The sequence below is a fragment of the Lacerta agilis genome, chromosome 12 (assembly GCF_009819535.1).
Source record: "Lacerta agilis isolate rLacAgi1 chromosome 12, rLacAgi1.pri, whole genome shotgun sequence".
Classification (NCBI taxonomy): Eukaryota; Metazoa; Chordata; class Lepidosauria; order Squamata; family Lacertidae; genus Lacerta; species Lacerta agilis.
In genome coordinates this window covers 42,735,935-42,755,355 of record NC_046323.1, presented here as the reverse complement: position 1 = coordinate 42,755,355, position 19,421 = coordinate 42,735,935, and the positions used below count along the sequence as shown (strand labels likewise).

Here is a 19,421-nt window from a genome sequence, read left to right as displayed (position 1 = left end):
TAAGGGATTTGGTTTCTGTGAATTGCAATGCAAGTTGACCTGATCTGCACCTCCTTGAGAAATGCGCAGATTGAAACAACTATCCTTTGGAATATTCACATTACTTCATTTTACAACACAGTTCTCTGTTCATACATATTTTAAGGATAAAATATGTTTAGAATTTAAACATTAAACATTAATGGGTACTTAAACATTTTGAGGGTACTTAAACAAGTGTTTACATATGTATTTCAATATCAAATTTTGTGTGGGTTAAAAGTAATTTTTTGATTAATTTGGAAATGGGATAGAATGGATTTATGAATGAACGCATGTGAAATGGACATGGGCCTCAAATAGAGTGATCTAGCCATCCCTAAAAAGAGCCCTGGTGGGGGTGGATGATCACTAAGGGGAACTTCATCTCTATTGCCTATTTTCTGAAATTAACATGTTAAGAGCTGTCTAAAACCCGAGTGCATATTCATATCATTAATAAGTCATAACATGCACAACTGGAATACTTTTGAACATAAAAACAAAGGTTTCGCCTTTGATCCTGGAAACACAGAACATGACACCAGATTGCCTTATTTTACAGCTGTGCATGAACGTAAGAAATCTTTAAATACTGCAGACTGATTTTGTAGTGGATGAAGGCAGCTTTCTTTGGAGAAAATGAAGTTCTGGACACACTGTATTGCAATTGACTTTCCCATCAATATTAAATATAATATTGGTTTCTGAGTTTATATTTAATTTACTGTCTATTGACATTCAGAAAAACAAAGGCAGTGACAATATGGTTTGGAACCCTTAATTTATTTAGTCATTCTCTTCTGCCTGAAATTTGATTTTGAAACTTTGGTCATTCTTGGAAGAAACAGGGAAATTGTGTTGGAGACTTTTTCCTTCCTTCTTTGAGAAAATGTGTTACAACAGGGGAAGATTTAACCCAACAATATTATTTTGCAATATTTTCATAGTCTGTGTGTCAGATTATTTCAATATATCGTCATTGGACTTTCCCCTCATTCCTATGTTTGGATCAATCATAAAAAAATTGTGACTGTACAATATTCAAACAGATCAGCTACAAAAAGTGAGGGCAAAAAGTAGCATTTCTGTGCTGCAGCATCAAACCATCACAAACAAACAAACAAACAAACCCTCCTCCAAAAAGCATTACCATCCTCATATGTGCAAAATCTTAAGGCCTGTGCATGGTTTCACATTTTATCCTTTGGTTTGTAGTTAATCTGTTTTAATTCAGGAAGGATTCAAGTCTGTCATTAAACGTTGGCCTGAGGCATTTTGCACAATGTGTTCCACATCACAATTGCCCATCCAGTGCTCTTCGTGAACCGACACTGCATACCCCAGAATCCTCTACAATGCACAATAGGGTCCTCATCAAGCAAGTCAAAGTCCTTGAAGCTAGTCAGTCTGAAAACCACTGTTCTGAAACATCTGAGGAACAGATGGCAACCACCCCAGGGGAAGCCTGAGTTACCAAAGATCAAATCTATCAAATTCCTAATAGCTCTGATCCAGTAGCTCCTGTATATATGTGAGAGAGCTGATGCACGTGCAACATATTCTGATATCGAAGTGCAATGTGGCAATGTTCATGATAGGTGGTTATGGTGGCTACCATTTCCTTAAGAATTAATTAAATTTTCCACCAGAAAACAATCACCGTCTATAATTTTAATGACATTTCCATGCTTGCTTGCTGCCCGACCGCTTAGCAATTTCACTGTAAAGTTACCTGGCAATTTTGTCCGTGCAAGACATGGTGACCAGCTGTTCCCCCAATAATACACCATCCCACATTTGTACTGCGCTGGGATATCGGGCTGGAATGGTTCCTTCCCCAGATTCAATCTTCGTTCGAAGATGCCCACGGTACTTTCTTACTATGTGCTTAATGCTGTTCACTGGAATGGAAAAAGGAAAGAAAAGAAAGGAAGCATCATCGATGATACAACAGATCAAGAGCTTTTATATTTATCTTCTAAGGTGAATAGTGATCGGCCAAGTGGCAGCAGAGGGCAGCTGTAGCGGTGTCCTACTTTCCTCCCTCTCCATAAATACAATCTGGAATTTGCACATTAAAGCTGTACCCTATACACATTTACAGGGGATGCGGGTGGCGCTGTGGGTTAAACCACAGAGTCTAAGGCTTGCTGTTCAGGTCAGCGGTTCAAATCTCCGCGACAGGGTGAGCTCCTGTTGCTCGGTCCCAGCTCCTGCCCACCTAGCAGTTCGAAAACACGCCAAAGTGCAAGTAGATAAATAGGTACCGCTCCAGCAGGAAGGTAAACGGCATTTCCGTGCGCTGCTCTGGTTCTCCAGAAGCGGCTTTGTCATGCTGGCCACATGACCCGGAAGCTGTACGCCGGCTCCCTCGGCCAGTAATGCAAGATGAGCGCCACAACCCCAGAGTTGGACACGACTGGACCTAATGGTCAGGGGTCCCTTTACCTTTACCTAAGCCCCATTGCATTCCACCAGGGATGGGCAACCTTACTCAGCCTGAGCAACCTTTGGGGGGCCACATTCTTGTGGTAGGTGGAGGCAAAGGCAAAAATGGGTGGAACAGTGAATAATACTTCTGTGCAGTGGGTTCGTTTCTACTAGGGCTGGGCGATATCTGGTTTTCAGCATCGTGATATGTCAGCAGCTAAACATTGCAATATACTGATATATGATGATGTCTGAAATTGGAGATTGGGCATGCGGCTGAGGGAAGGAGCAGCCATGGATATTTTGCATGTGGCTGATATACACAGAAGCTATATTTGCCTGGGCAAAACTAGAATTAGTTGGCTCCAGCTACTGCCTTTTGCCCTATGAGTCCCAATGGACACCACCCCCTACTGACTAATTCTCTTTTCCTGGATGCTTTAGGCTGTGATTTTGCACACTGACCTCATGGGACTGCTGCTGAGTAGACATGGATGGGATTGCATTGCCAGCCTGTATCCTGCGATTGGCTTCCTAGTTTCTGGCTCATTTGTGTCAGATGCTGCCTGCTGTGCAGGATGCGTCCTGAGGGAAGGCAAAGCACCTTTTCTGCAATTGCAGGTGCCAGCAGTGCAGACTGAGCACAGCATCCCCAGTTGGCCTGCTATGCTACCATCCTGCTCACATCTGGATGCTGAGGATTCGAACGGCTGGACCATTGCTGTTTATTTCAGGAATAAGTGCCCTCTGGTGGAAAGCTTTCAGATGTTCCATTACCTTGCCTAATTTTCTCCTTGTTTCATCCTTACCAACAAAGAACCTCATAAAGGCTTTACGTAAACCATGCCTCTCCTCTTTCTAACCTTGACTGGCCTACTCTTTGATTTTTCAGATCTGAAGTCCTCAAATTGCAACCAAGGCACTGCACTTCCTTCTGTATTTCAAAGCTCGAAAATTAGAAATGGCAGAAGGGAGACACACACACACACACACACACACAGACATGCCCACAGATGGAAGGCGCTACCTGAAAATACCAGCAATTCCAGGACAGGGTTGAATACACTGTAATTTGCATGACTTTGATTATACTAAGTAAATGTTAGCTGACAAGGATCAAAGCCTGAGCAAGGTGCATTGACAGGCATAATTACCAAATGCAAACGGATTCAGACACAAATAAGAGCCTGCTCTTGACAGGCATTCTGCAAACTTCACTCCTATTCCAAGCAGATTTCAGGAACATCTGAGACCTACTTTTACAGCTCATGTTCGTTTGTTTGGGATGGAAAGAAAACCCATAGGGTCACCAAGGCCAACTGCCTGCCCTAAGGCTAGATTCTTTAAGGCACATTAGTCAGCCTGCCAAAGATTAGCTCACACCATGCAGACCACACCATGCCACCCACACACAGATTGCAAGAGCAAAGACAGGGTACCCCATCAAGATGTGCACAGAGAACAGAACCTTCATACAGTTCAAGCAAATGAACCAGGTGGACTGCAGCTTGAAAGCAAACAATTAAGACTTCTCTGATGGGAGTCACTCATTCATGCCGCTGCATGTAGAAAGCAATGTCTACAGTCCCAGAGACTTGCCCAGAGGGCACCGCTGCCTTGGACACCACCTGATTGTAAAATCAATGGAGCCTGTGTGATTCATAGGTTCAGGTTTGGGCTTGGACATGGTCAGCCCTCTCAGTAGCCTGAGAAGCCACGTACAAAATATGTCAAAAAGAGCAAATTCATGTTGAATCCAAGCATTTTAGACCAAAAGCTTAGGACCAGTGCTGGCCAGCAGACCACTTGCTACCAGGTAACGGTCACCTCAATTCCCGTTACTTAACCGGTTATTTAACTGTTATTTTTCGGTTCAGCTTCTTTAAAAAGGCACACCTCTCAATATTTATTTACTCATCCACTGGCAAGCCACAAGCTCCAGTCTGCTGCGGCTCTCTTCTTCAATTTGATCCGAGCCTCTGTGGCTGTTAAGTCTTCCTGATTTTTGCATTGCTTATTCTCCCCCTTGATTATCTTCGCTAATTGCCGCGGGGAGGAGAAGGGAGGAGGTATGAAGGAGCTGGAGGGAGGGAGGGAGAAGTCAGCTGAAGATGCTACTTCATCCGGAACAAGATGTCAACCCGACCCCAGCATTAGAGAGGGCCAATTTAAAAATCATTTGGAGTGGGTTTATGATGTGTGCCTGACTAGACATTAGATGTGTAAATCACTGCTCAGAGCGTCAGAAAAAAAGGGAAGAAGGAAGTGCAGAATTATCAGTATCAATTTTGATCCTTTGAATGTATAGAGATAAATCCTCCCCTCCTCCCCGTTCCTTTCCTTTCCTTTTTTTTTATATAAAAAATCTAAAATGCAATATACCGTAAGTTCAATTATTTTTGCAATGATTTGCAACTAGTCAGCCTTTGTGTTATGACATACGATGGATTTTTTTTAAAGTAAAAAGCAAATTAAGAATTCTCCACTCCCCCACCTTAAAAAAAATATTGCTGGAAATGAATGGTGATTAAACAGAATCACAAGAGTAAAAACCTGTCTGAAATTTACGTGTGGCTGCCTCAGAAGTTCATTTTCTATTTCTCTGCTTCACTGCATGCTACTCCCCCGCCATGAAGGGGTGAGGAAGGGGGGTGGTGGTGAGCCCTCTTGCACCCTCCCTTTTATATTCGCTTCTCAGTTCATTACGATAGTTTGTTTATAAAGGGTTGATAGAGCGCTTGGAAACAAAAGCGAGTTCAAACGGCAATGAATTCCACTAATCCTTTGGATGACAAATGCATTTGTAATAGGGCTGGAACCTACAAGCAGATGTCAACAAGGCATTATGTTGACTAATTGGTGAAGGCTAATTTTAATAGGTAGGGATTCAAGTTGAGGGCACAGTTTTGGTGCTCTTAGCATTGTTATAATACAGTGGAGCATGAATTCCACATAACTAACCTTGATAAAGATAAAATAAAATAAAAAAATGAAGAAAAATGTAAAGAAAAAGAAACCCAACAACTACTTCTCTGATAGCTTATACCCAGGGCTTGCCATACGTCCGGAAAATTCCATACATGTATGGAAACTGGATGCATAAATTGGCTTCCGGGGTTGTTGTTTTTTGAATGTTAAGAGATCTCCAGAATTTCCTGAATGTATGGCAACCCGTTGTTTTTTTGGGGTGTGTGTGTGTGTTTCTGTCCCCCCCTTTCGGTTAAAAAAAATTCAAAAAATTTCTGGGGGAGGCTACACCTTGGTGGCAGTGGAAGTGTTGAGAAGGCTGTGTTGGAGAAAGGGGTGTATTAGGGTTTTTCTTTGGGGGGGTGGTTCTGGTTTAAAAAAAAATCATAAAAAATTGTGTGGTGAAAATCCCTTTCGTTCCCTACTTGAAGACAAAGAATCAGCTCTTGGAGAGGCGACGGGGTGGGGTGGGGTGGGGTTTCGTTTGCTTGTTTTTAGAGGTTTCCTTAAAATAGCTCAACTTTTTGAAATATGGCAAGCCTACCTTATACCTTAAACAGTACGTTTGGACATATGCTTTTGCGGGGTAGAACCGGTTTCAATTTTGCCATTTTCATGCATTTGATGAAGTGTTTTTCACCCAAAGTGAAAAACAGCAAGGCTGTGTCCTTAACCTCACAGTTGTACTTGAAGACTGAAAATGACAATACAATGTGATATTTTCTGAAGTTTAGGCTTTCCCCTTTCTTCCAAATTGTTTGGTCTTCCAAATTGTTTGGTCTCTTTAGTAATTTGTCATTTCTGGGTCTGGATTATAGCAAAATGTCTGAAGTAGAAAACACACAAATGAATCAGAGGAATTCAGATTCTGCACAGGTGGTTTGCTTGGAGATACCAATCAAAGCAAGAGCAGCTTGAAGGTTTCAAGAGCATTATTCTTAATTGCTAATTGCGCCGCTCATCTAAAATTAGCACTTGAGCACCTCCATTTTGAAGGCGTTGCAGGGCCCATAGGGCAAAGCATGGACACCTGATGGGGGGGGGGAGAGAGAAGCACCTCAATTAAAAGAGCTTAAAAATCCTGGCTGCCATTTTGTATTTACTCTTCAAAAATGAATGTCGAGAAGCACAGAGGCATAATGGAATGTAACAATATAGTTTTACCTATAATTAATTGAGGATTAGGCTCTCTGTGGCTGCTAGTCATGAGGGCTACATTACGACACCCAGGATCTGAAACAGCATGCCTCTGAAAACCAGAGGTATTCGATTATTTAGGAATAACTTTCTGGCAGTAAGAGCTGTTCGACAGTGGAACAATCTCCCTCAGAAGTTGGTGGAATCTCCTTCATTGGAGGTTCTTAAACGGAGGTTGGGTGGCTGGCCATCTGCCAGGGATTTTTTTTAGATACGACTCCTTGGGGTCCCTTCCAACTCTACAACTCTGATTCTACTCCAGTTGCTGTTGTGTTCATGTCCTGGTTGTGGGTTTCCCATTGGCATCAGGTTGGCCACTGTTGCAAACACTATGCTGGACTAAATATATTGGATTTTGGTCTGCTCTTTTTATAGTCACACAGCAGAGAGATCAAACACAGCTGGAGAGAGAGAGAGAGAGAGAGAGAGAGAGAGAGAGAGAGAGAGAGAGAGAGACCGACCACAAGAACAAAAGCCAGGACTCGAAGGAGACTCTCCAATATTCACATAAGGTCTGGCCAGATTTGTGTACTAGATACAGTGTTTCACTGTGGCTCTCCTGTGGCATTTGTGCTGCAGCACTCAAAGGGATTATGGCTATACATTCCATAATATATGTCATGCATTCACTGTAGAAGATGCCCACCGTGGGAAACTCATGAGCTGTGCACACATAGGATACTTTGGGTTTTCCGTGCTCTGGCTGGTCTCTCTTCACCCTGCCCCCCCCCCCAATCCACCTACCCACACTGATGGACATAAGATGAGTAACCTCTGTGTGACCAGCTTGGAAACTTAGGTTTCTGCTTCCCTATATTAAACAACAAACTTTTAATCATTCTGACACATTTAAATAAAGGGTTTGGAGCAGTGGTTTAAAGCATTTTAGCATACATAAGGTAAAAGGTAAAAAAGGTAAAGGGCCCCTGGATGGTCATGTCCAATCAAAGGCGATTATGGAGTTGTGGCGCTCATCTCGCTTTCAGTCTGTTTGTCCACAGACAGCTTTCCGGGTCATGTGGCTAGCATGACTCAACTGCTTCTGGCGCAACGGGACACTGACGGAAACCAGAGCGCACGGAAACGCCATTTACCTTCCCGCTGCAGCGGTACCTATTTATCTACTTGCACTGGCATGCTTTTGAACTGCTAGGTTGGCAGGAGCTGGGACAGAGCAACGGAGCACACCCCGTTACGGGGATTTGAACCGCCAACCTTCTGATCGGTAAGCCCAGGAGGCTCAGTCCCATTTACCTTTAGCATACATACCTGGAAAGAAAAGGAAAGGTGTGCTACCACTTAAGGGTACAATTTTTCAAAAACAACAACAACCTATTTTCTGTTCTGATATGGTACTGTATTATGGAATGAAAAATGAGCCTTATCAAATTACAAGTAACCTTGTATTTTTTTTCAATATTCCAAAAAGGAATCTTTGCTGAGGGGCTTTGTTGATAGCAAACTTATTTTGAATCAAAATTAACTCAGGTTAATGTCAAATGACCAACTAAAACTTTAATTGATAATTGTATTGATTCAACAGGCGGGCAGCCCCATTGTTTATGCCAGAGAGCCTGTGGCAGACATGTCTATTTGTGTGCTTCCTTGAGAGACATGTTTCTGTGCAGTGTGGTCCCCTGCTAGGTCTCTTCTGGGGGAGGAAGAATCCTGACTCTGTGCCTCACCCTCAGATTACCTACAAACCCAACGACCCAGATGTCGTGGCTGCATGCCGATCCTGTTGCGATGGAAGCACTACAGAAATGTGTCTGCCTCACAACTCCAGCACAGCTGTAGGTTAATAGGCAAGCAGGAAGAAGACCACATGCGGAGAAGATGCAATGGTGTGTTTCAGACCTAACGGGACTGTGGGATAAAACGGGAGCTGGGCTATCAGGAAGTCAATGGCACAAGGCAAGACAACATGTTAGCAAAAGATAGAAAAAGCAGCCTGGGGGGAAGACAGCAGAGACAGCCTCAGGGCAGACTTGATTTGGCTGCTTCCGCTGGTCTGTCTAGAACAGCAAAAAATGCAGGCTATGGAATAAAAATGGACCGAGAGCAAAAGGGGTGGAAAAAGGGGAAGACCTTGGCTGAGTTTTCTCATGTAAAAAGTTGAGGAATCAAGTTTTTCCCTTGGAAAAACTTCCATCTTTTCCAAAGTCTGTGATTGGAAGAGTTTCAAAAACACACCTTAAAAGTGTCCTATTGTTGTCATCGTCATGTACACTATCAGGTCACATACTGCCGCATAGAGAAGCACAAGGAGAAAGAGGTCCCTCCTATAAGCTAACTCTCAAAAAGGAAAGCAACAGTGAGACAGGAGTGGAGGAAGCAAGGGGGGAAAACAACAAGAAGAGGTAATGTGAGCAAATGCACCTTGGGCTTTGATTCATCTGAGAATGAGGACTAAGGGATTAAGCCAGCAGCTTCCTGGAAAAAAGATGGGTTTCGAGGAGGGAGTTGAAAGAAGGTGCCGTAGGTGGTTTTAGAGGGCATTTCAGGCATAACGGACGAGGAGGAGGAGAATAGGGCAGATCAAAGCTCAAATAACTTTGGAGCAAACTTTGCATAACATAATACAAAGCAGTTCTGTACTTCAGTGCAGAGACACCAGAATGTCCCCTCTGGGCATGCTGGGATCACGTTACTGGCTTTGGCAGGCAGAATTCCACTAGCTGCGCGTATGGGAACAGGCATATATAACACTCATAAATATAGAGAGGGCAGAGGAGTGGCCTAGAGCTCTTGACAGCTGGTAAGGGCAGAGGTAATGCTGATTCTATGATTGTGTTCCTGAGATTTGGAGCCAATTATTGCAGTATGCACTCTTGTTTCCTCCACCAACTTCTCCCCGGTCTAGCTCACCCCGCTTCTGGATTCTGGCATTCACCGTGAATAACATTAACCAGGGTTCTTGTTTAACTAGAACCAGAAACCAGAACTTAATGTTGGTTTTGGACCCTGATACAACAAGAAACCTGTTTAGCATTAACCACCATTAAGGTTGATGGGGTGAGAGAAGGGAGCACAGATTGCAGGTCTCCAGATTCCTTTGCAGCGGCTGCAAATCTGGTCAGATCTGCCCATATGCTTTCAGATCCTGGCTGGCTTTCCCAGAGGCTAACTGTGGTTAACTGAAACCATGGCGGAGGTTCTTACTCCCCACATTCCCAAGGAGAGGTCCGCAGAATCTGTACCACTGAAGCTTCCGAGTCCCTTTGAAAGGAATTCCCATATAAAATGCTTGTCAGAGGTTACCAAGGCATGGATGACAAGAGGTGAGACATATATTTTCTGTGTTGGGTGTAAAGGCCAAACAACACATTCTATGGAAGATCCTTGATCAGATTTACCAACTTCTTCAAAGAAAAGCAGCCACATGAAGACCTGAACTGGATCAGGGTTGCAGTGCCATTTCTTTACTCAAAATTTCTCCCAGCCCCAGCAACTATGGGGATAATATGGGCAACTGTAAACCGCTCCCTACATGGGAGTGGATGATTATCCTCTTTGGCCAAGATCCAGTGATGGCACCTTTATTGCTGCTTTCAATTAAAACATGAAGAAATACACAGATATCCCACACAAGATGTGAGATTGGTATGGAAAGTGTTATACAAATGTTAATAGATAACTAAAGCGCTGTGTGTGTGTGTGTGTGTGTGTGTGTGTCAATTTGCTGCCCTCTGGATGATACTGGACTACAGCTTGCATCATCCCTGACCATTGTCCAAGCTGGCTACAGCTGATGCGAATTAGAGTCTGACAACATCTGGAGGCACCATATTGGCTTTCTCAGGGTAATATAGGACTATGAGCTGCTGCTTCTTCTTTCTATGCTTTAGTACTGTGATTTTAGCTGAGTTTAGTGTTTTGTAGTACTATGACAATGATTAATAACAAATGAACATATAATACCCATGGTTAAGGAATCAAGAGCTGGCTTGGTTAGGCTTGTCAACAGCTGAATTAACTGCATTTAACATTAATAAGGGTTCCCCAGAATTAACTGCATTTAGCATTAAAGAATGTTTCCCTTGACTTGGGATCTGCAAGCTCCTTCGAACTGTTGTTTCAGATCTTAGTTAGGGGGTGAAGTCTAGTTAACTGGGGTTAATGCTGCTGCTGCTGAACTGCTTAACTGTGGTTAAGATGGCAGGGCGTGAATTTATTCCAAGGAAGGCAAAGAGCAAGTTTGTCCCTGAAGCTGGCTCCCAGTTCCTTAACCACTATGAAGAGGGAGCCCATATTATTTCTATACTGGCCCATTGAGAGAGGTATACCCTTTGCATCATTTCCATAGTCAGCCACCATCTACTTAACAGGGAAACAGAGAAGGAAAACATTAAGGGAAGAGGGGTGGGGAAAGGGGGGTGGGTGGAGAAAAGCTGAAATGAAATGAAACCAGGGAAGTACAGTTCTTACAGTCTGTTGTGATTTCATAGGGGGAGTTGAGGCGTGCATCTCCACAGGGCGAAGTGTTCACATACAGATGGAACAGAATGTTCTCTTTTAGCCTGTAGCCTCCCTCTTTTAACCGCACGAAGATTGATCGCTCGCCGTCTTCTTGTCGTTTGCTAGGATCATAGAGAAAGGTTGCAGGTCATTTGTTACATTCCGAATCAGAACTAATTCTGCTCTCCCTATGGGATAGCTCGCAGGCTCTTTGTTATATTTTCTTCCCTTATAATACCTTGCATCGCAGCATCTCTCTAGGTAATGCTTGTATGATCTCCACGGTGTCCGAGTTTAAAGGTCCAACCATTTAAAACAGCCGTACAATAAAATAAAATTAGAATCAAAATACATTATCAGAATATTGTCATTATTTATCAATGCATAATAATAATAATAATAATAATAATAATAATGATGATGGAATAATTGGTGCTGTATCCAGAAAAGGATCAAAGAAGGGAGAGTCAAAAGCTGGGTGTGTTTCAACTCTCTCTTTGGGAGCAACAAAAGGAGAGTGACTGGTGCCAGCACTATTATATAGTGAAGTTTTTAAATGTTCGATGCTTTATTGTGTTTTTAATATTTTGTTGGGAGCCGCCCAGAGTGGCTGGGGCAACTGAATCAGATGGGTGGCATATAAATGATAAAATTATCATTTTATTTATCAGTAGTTGGAAAAAAGAGTCTTTTTTCCCCTACAAAATGATGGGGAATAGCAAATGAATTCTCCCATTTTGTTTCTATTTGGTGAGTAATACTATCATTAAGAGAACCGCTAACTATTATTTTATAACTGGAAAGCTGCAATCCTATACGCACTTAGGCAGGTGGTAAGACTCATTCAGCCACTTTGTATTGCTGTGAGCTTGTTCCGAATTGTATTGCTTAATGGAACTTTTGTTTCATTTTGTTTTTATTTATATGCTACTGTGTTTTTGATTGTAAATTGATTGTAATGTTTGTTAACTTTTAATGCTGTCGTTATTGTGAGCCACTTTCATCTCAATGCTTAATTGCTGGAAAAGTGGAATTCAAATATTAAAAATCAAATCAATTCATACAGAGGTTTATTCTATGTCCCTGTTAATTTCCTCATTACATTCGCGTTATGTAAAAGCCACTTCCAGAAAATGAATGGAATCTGGTACATGTTTAACACTCATTTCTGTGTTATTTGATTCCAGAAAAATAAATCAATCATGGGAGTTAAGGGGTGAAATTCGAGGCAATATATTTGCATACAGTTCTTCCCTGCTGTTTTCAAGGGGGAATCATGGGGGAATAGGATCACGCTTATGCGGAAAGGGCAAGGGAGTAGCATTATTGTCCAATGATATTGTCAAAGTTCATTGGTATGAATGAACTTTAGTGTGACATGCTAGTATATCGGTCAAATAGCCACAGTTCTGTACTGCAGTGTGAAAGGAACATTAGAAAATGGAAAAGGACTACTAGCATTACAATTAGAAAAACAAACACACCATTCTCTACCTCACAATGCAACCTTAGTTGGGCTTATTTCTGAGTAGACATGCACAGGATTGTGCTGTTTATGTTTCCTTAAGTTATGGTCAAAGATTGAGGCTGGAGAAACAATATTAACCCCACTCTGAAAGCTAGTATGAATGGAAATGCAACATGTCGAAAGTTTAAAGCTGTCAATTAAGACAACGTTGGCACATGTTGAGATTCATTAATTCACTTATTAAAATAATTTTTGTGTGCATGGCAAGATTGCTACTTCTTTTTGACAATGTGGTTTTATTCCAACCTTCATTTGCTAAGGAGATTTTTTTTTTTTGAGCTAGAGAATTTCTGAATTTTCAGTCCATAAAGTCAACTATCCCATTATTATCACTGTTCACTGATTTAAGTGGGATTAGAGAAAAAAAATGGTTTGAAGTTTGGTGCCCAACATTCTGGAATTATTGCAAGCACTGAAGTGAAACAAAAACAAGGCAACATGTGACCAAATTGCAAACATACAATATGTAGTCACAACTTATATAATTCTCATTGACATAAAACAGAAATCTATCAGGTCTCTGGAATGACAGATAATTTTGAAACATTTTCAAGAAGCACACCTTTGTCTACAGCTTATAAAAGGCTGAAGGTTTCAGCTTAGTTCTCAATCACCACTCCAATTTCAGAATAACTTTTTTGAGCAGATGGGAAAACTAAGAAACAAAACACTAGCATGTGTTTCCATGTTGGCCATGGAGGGGAGAGGGGGTTTCCTCATCTACAGCCACCATGGAAGCACAGGCTACTAACATCCCAACAAACTAGTTCTTTCCCAGACGTCTAATTTTGGGAGACTTATTTACAAGTTAGGGTAGATTTGCATGCTAGGCTAGATTCACACAACCATATTTTGCATGCAGTGAGCTAATTTTGCAAATCATTTTGTGTTTGGAGCCTTGGCCAGCTCAAGTTACATACAATCCAAGTGTCCTGATTTTCTAGGGACAGTCCCAGAATTACGAAATACATCCCAGGTTCTGATTTGATCTAGAATGTCCCTATTTCCCCTGCCAGTGCTGCTGCTGAGCTCAGGGAGGAGAATGAGCTGGAGCTTTTCCAGAGCAACAGTTGTGGCAGCAAGGGAGCATCCCATTGCATCTCGATGGCCGCTGCTGCCGGTCTCCTTCCTTGGGCAGCTCATGGCAGCTGCTGGAGAGTGGGCAAGGAGGAGGAGAGGCTGCTCCCGCCGTTGCCCAACCACTGGGCCTTAGTAGCTGCTGAAGGATGCTATGCACTGACACTGGACTTCTCTGGAAATACTCTTGGTGCAGTACAGTGGTACCTCGGGTTAAGAACTTAATTCGTTCTGAAGGTCCATTCTCAACCTGAAACTGTTCTTAACCTGAAGCACCACTTTAGCTAATGGGACCTCCCGCTGCCGTTGCGCCACCAGAGCACAATTTCTCTTCTTATCCTGAAGCAAAGTTCTTAACCTGAAGCGTTATTTCTGGGTTAGTGGAGTATGTAACCTGAAGCGTATGTAACCCGAGGTACCACTGTATTCCCAGCTCCTCAAGTTGAAAAGCACAAATATGCACGCCCCAAGAATGTGTGTGTAAATATGGTTATGATTATATATGGTAATTCCACACACATCTCGGAAACGTTTGTTACTTTCTACAGTCTCTCTCTTTATTTTTTTTAAAGACCAAATGATTATGCACGATAGCTGGTAAATCTATTTCTCCCGGTACATGGGCTGAGACCCTGAGAATGGCTTCCTAACACACCTATTCAAAGCAAAATAAAGACTCAGCCCACCTTTCACAAGTTTATGGCACAACCAACATACATTCAGAGCACAATCCTTCCCTCAAAGATTGCTGGGAGCTGCAGTTTCCTCCCTCACACAGCTACCCTTAACCAACCACATCTCCCAGGATTCTTTGGGAAAAGACACACACTTCAAATGTACATAGGACAAGCTTTAAATATCTGGTGCAGATCTACCTTGTGCACACTTATTTTCCAGCAGGAATAGGGATACTCTCTAGAATGTGGACTTCGGGTTCATAGGTCTGATTAACAGGAATTTCGCCTGTCTGTCTAGGAGGTTTTTTCCTCACACATAGATTTCACTGACATTCTCTTTTTTCCCCAGGCTGGTTGCTCTTTTCCTTCTAACTCTGAATGAATTTTTTTCTCTCTTTCTCTCTTCCACAAGCACAATCAACAACCCCCAGCAGCGCCTTGTGTTTGCTTTCGACTAGCCTGCCTACCAGCCCAAGCCTCTACCTCCTCCACAGCCTGCCTGCTGTTAAAACCGTTCGGCTGTCACTCTTCCATGCTTTGCTTGTTTTGTCGGTTTTTGATGCTGCGATGCGTTTTCTGTCGAGTGAAATTTACAGGCACATTACCCTGCTTGACAGGAACACTGAGCCACTGGGATCTCCCGAGGAGAGGGTGGACGCCTGCAGCTCTCTCATTTGCCTGCCACCTTCTGTGAAATCTCCCAACCACTTTAATTGCATTATCACCCTGCCACAAAAACCCCAGAACAATCGAGTACCTGAAAAATCCTGCCACTCAGGAGTTTTAAAGCAAAATCCTCCCCCCTTCCTCCTCATTTGGATGGAATGGCAAAGCACAGTCAACTGGGAACTGAGAGAGACCACGGAAGTGTCACACATTGCCTTGTATTATTAGGCTAAGCTGTGCCATTGAGAAAACCTGGTGGTATTTAACAGCAGGGATGGAGAGGTAAGTTTTTAGGGACTCAGTTCTCTAGGAGAATAGTTACTTATCTTCTTGGATAAAATGGAACAATGGCACAGCTTCCTCCTTGTCGTATTTCCTCCCACCCACTGTTTACTCCTAAAAGGTGGAAATAAAGAAAACCTTGCTTTGTCAACTGATGCTAAAGTCTTGGGCAAACCACGCACAACCCCTGAACATGTTACCTCATGTCAATGGGCAGAGATGGCCTAGTGTTCATTGCTATGTTTCATTTTGTCAACATCCTTCAGCCCTGTATACTTGAAGGAGTGTCTCCACTCCTGTCGTTCAGCCCGGACACCAAAATTCAGCTCTGAGGGCCTTCTGGCAGTTCCCTCACTACGAGAAATAAGGTTACAGGGAACCAAGCAGAGGGCCTTCTCAGTAGTGGCGCCTGCCCTGTGGAACACCCACCCGTCAGATGTCAAAGAAATAAACAACTACCGTATATACCCGAGTATAAGCCGACCCGAATATAAACCGAGGCACCTAATTTTCCTACAAAAACGTGGGAAAGCTTATTGACTCGAGTATAAGCCAGTTCACCTTTGCCGCTGTGGAGGAGGAGGAGGAATGAGCAGCCCGAAAGCAGCCCTTTGGGCTGCTCCTTCCTCTTCTTCCTTTGCCAAGTTTGCATTTATGTGAGCAGTTCAGGAATGAAACAAGCTGCCTGGGGATAGTAAAGAACCGCCGTTCTTGTACACTTCTTAAGGAATGGTTGACTGGGGAGAGCGGGTGGCGGCACGAGCGGAGAGAAAGGGCTTCTTTCTCGCCGCCCCCACCGCCCGCCTCACTCGAGTATAAGCCGAAGGCAGCTTTTTCAGCACAAAAAATGTGCTGAAAAACTAGGCTTATACTCAAGTATATACAGTATCTGACTTTGAGAAGACACCTGAAGGCAGCCCTTTATAGGGAAGTTTTTAATGTTTGATGTTTTACTGTGCTTAATGTTTTAATTTGTTGGAAGCTGCCCAGAGTGTCTGGGGCAACCCAGTCAGATGGGTGGCATATACCGGTAAATAATAAGTTGTTGTTAAAATAAGGCCACCCTGCTTCATGAGAAAAGACAGATGCCTCCCCCATTTTCGTGCCTAGTCTTTAGAATGGTCCCTTATGCATTGCTCAAAAAGAGGAAACATGTCACCAAAAGTGAGCACACATTTGCATAATATTTGCATAAATTAATATAGGTATGCTTCCTTAGACATGTATGAAAGCAGTGGTATACTCAAATTTGCCTCTGAATGTAAAGGTGGTCTCCATATATTTATCTGAAAACCACAAATGCTTGGGGCCATGACTCTGCCTTGCAGCAGTGAGTTCCATAAATTAATTGTGCTTATTTTGAAAATACTGCCTGAAGAGGAATGAGAAGGAAGTGGGCAAGAGGAAGGGTGGTGTTTGTCAGCTTTAGACACTTTTGCCATCCTTTCACTATGAGTAGAAATTCTGTTCAACCTCACTCTGAAATATGCCCCATTATTTTTAAGCTAAATCCCAAAGACCTGATCAGCATCATGTGTGAATAAGGCATAAAAAGGATTACTGTGTTGTGGAAGGGGAAGGGAACTTAGCTTTGCAGTTGTTTCAACTCAGAAGGTACTGGGGGTAGGCAGCATTTGTGTGTATTTGTGTGTGTGTGTGTGTGTGTGTTTGTGTTTGTGTAGTTCAATAGAGCAGAGACATCAGCTCCTGGCTAAATCGAGAGTGTGTGTGAGAGAGAGCCATCTGTAGAAGTCGTTGTGAACAGGGTTTTGTGTTGCTCTGAGAATTCGCTACACAAAAGGAATGTATCATCGATCCAAATAACATAATAATGTAACTGAATGTGCTGTGGAGATAGATCAATAAGGAGCTTAAGATACAGTGATTGCACTTCTGTCTTCAGGGACAAGGATGCCATTCTTAACACAAAGCAAGCACAGGGACTGCTAAGCAGAGAAAACATAATAATTTAATGCACACCCAAAAATAAAAATAAAATAAAATAAAATGCTGAGACTATAAGAGACAGTGTCAGTTATGGCTGATCTCTTTCTGGTTCTCGCTTTTACTCTCTGCCTTTCAAGTTATGACCACTTGCTCTGTTACTGACATGCCACATTTCATCAATGCCCAGATGGAACAGAGATGCAAAAAAGAAAAACACCACCATTACTGAATTTTTCATATATTTACAGGTACAGCCCAACATGGACTCCTCCCTGTTTGCAGAGTGAAGAGCTTCTTTCATAAAACCCAGGGATTAATTTGAACTTTTGGCTCACCAGGAAGGTTCCTCACAAGGAAATGAGGCCCTCAGGTTGAAATAAGTTGTCTACCCTTTGCCCAGAGGTTTTCCTGTGACTTTGATATACATAACCAGCGTACATAACTAACTGCATTCATGCATTTAATATCACATAGTTTGGCCCTTAGATTCAGGGTGAGCAAACCCGGCTGAAGGGCCAAACTACAGAGGGAAAGGTGTTCGTGACCGTGCGACATGTAGGAAAAGCTAATTCTCCCTTTGTTTCCAGCCCTATGGCGTTTATTGTCAGACAGAGGGAGCACTACGGTATCCTGCTTGGATTCCAGGGTGACTGTCTGCTTCACGCACCAACGGGTAGCTCTTTTAAGACCCGACAAACGTATTAATGATCAACAGTATACAAGAGAGCGTGTTCATCGTAAATAACCTTCCCCAGTATGACTCAGCAGCCGCGAAGGAGGAAAATGCCCGTAATGAGAAGACGGCTAGTCTTTCATTCGCTGGTCATTTACTGCTGTTATCAGGCCTGTGTTTAAAGCATTCATCAAAAACAACCAAGAGGCTTCGTGAAACACGGCTTTGTGATTAAAATCTAATAGCTGCTGGAAGAAAATAGGCTGGCATAAAATGTCTCTCGACTAAATCCCACTCCCTTTGTAGAGTTATTTGGCTGCATGTCAACAACGCACAAACATATACACATGGCGCTGGCCCAATACCTTTTGGCACCTGAGGCGAACCACAAAATCTCCCCCCCCCCGCCAGGGAGGAAGATGGGAGTGAAGATCTACAGATGGAACAGAAGGGGAATAAATATTGCAAATGGTTGAAGTGGGAATCAAGGGCCATTACTGGGTGGGGGAAAGGGCCCCACTCTGAATCACACCTGGCAGGTGCAGAGGCCAGGAGACCCCAGAGGGAAGCCCCACCATTTCTTCCCTAGAGGTGGGAGGAGACCAACAGCACCTCATAGAATCAGGAGGAGCTGCTGAAGAGGCAGGAGATCCAGCCTCCAAGAAGTGCACTGCAGCCAACACTGCTACCACATGTCTTGATCCCCTGGCCTACCTGGCGAAAAGTCAGTATGTTAAGTCCCCAGTCCAGGGTCAGTCCACGTGTCCAAAGTCCAAACTGGAGCACAGCCCTGCAGAGATGCTGGAGCATCAAAGCTGAGGTCCATCAACACGGGCAGTTGAGCAAACTCAGCTCTGCTGACCTTTTGTACTTTGCGTGCTGATTGCAACATCTGGACTTGATGAAGCAGGTGACTCTCACCTGCTCCAAGTCTCTTCCCAGAGCTAGCCAGCCCCACCTGGCCAACTAGGGAGCTGAGCTGTGGACCCTTGCCTGCCTCAGCCTCCTGGAGTTCCACTCTCACTGCTCCCTATGCCTCAGAGTCCACCATGTTTGTGGAGACACGCTCTGGTGATGGGTCCTGCTGCTCTGGTTCCTGTGCACTGACCTCAATCCCCTCCTCATCCTCTGTCACCCTGTGAGTACTTCCTACATCAACCTCTCCTTCCCCACCCCCAACTTGCCCTGGTGTGTCCCAGTCTCAGCTACACCCCTCACTGGGATCCTTTTCTTCTTCTTTCTCCTCCCCATAGTCCTGCCAGTTCATGACATCATGCCACACTGGCAGTGCCTGATACATATATGTATAGAATACTTTTCCTTTCCTGGTTTGAGCTCCCCCAGCCTTATTCACTTGGGGGGCAAACATACACTCATTTTTCATGCTGTTTTGTTCTCTGCATAAATATCAGATGGTTGTCATTTCTTGGACATTATTTGAATTGCTGTGAGATTGCATTGAACTCGATTAATTATTTGCTGAATTTGTTGGGTTTTG

The 19,421-nt window shown here is 43.3% G+C and overlaps 1 protein-coding gene across 3 annotated transcripts in view; it reads right to left on the bottom strand.

The window, feature by feature from the left end:
• Positions 1-19,421, bottom strand: part of ADARB2 (adenosine deaminase RNA specific B2 (inactive)) — a 373,028-nt gene that overhangs the window by 24,868 nt on the left and 328,739 nt on the right. For all 3 annotated transcript variants that reach the window (XM_033165589.1, XM_033165590.1, XM_033165592.1), the window contains 2 exons: positions 11,044-11,195; positions 1,754-1,922 (listed from right to left, as the gene is read on the bottom strand). In XM_033165589.1, coding sequence (XP_033021480.1) covers positions 1,754-1,922; positions 11,044-11,195 — 321 coding nt within the window. The remainder of the gene's footprint in view (positions 1-1,753; positions 1,923-11,043; positions 11,196-19,421) is intronic.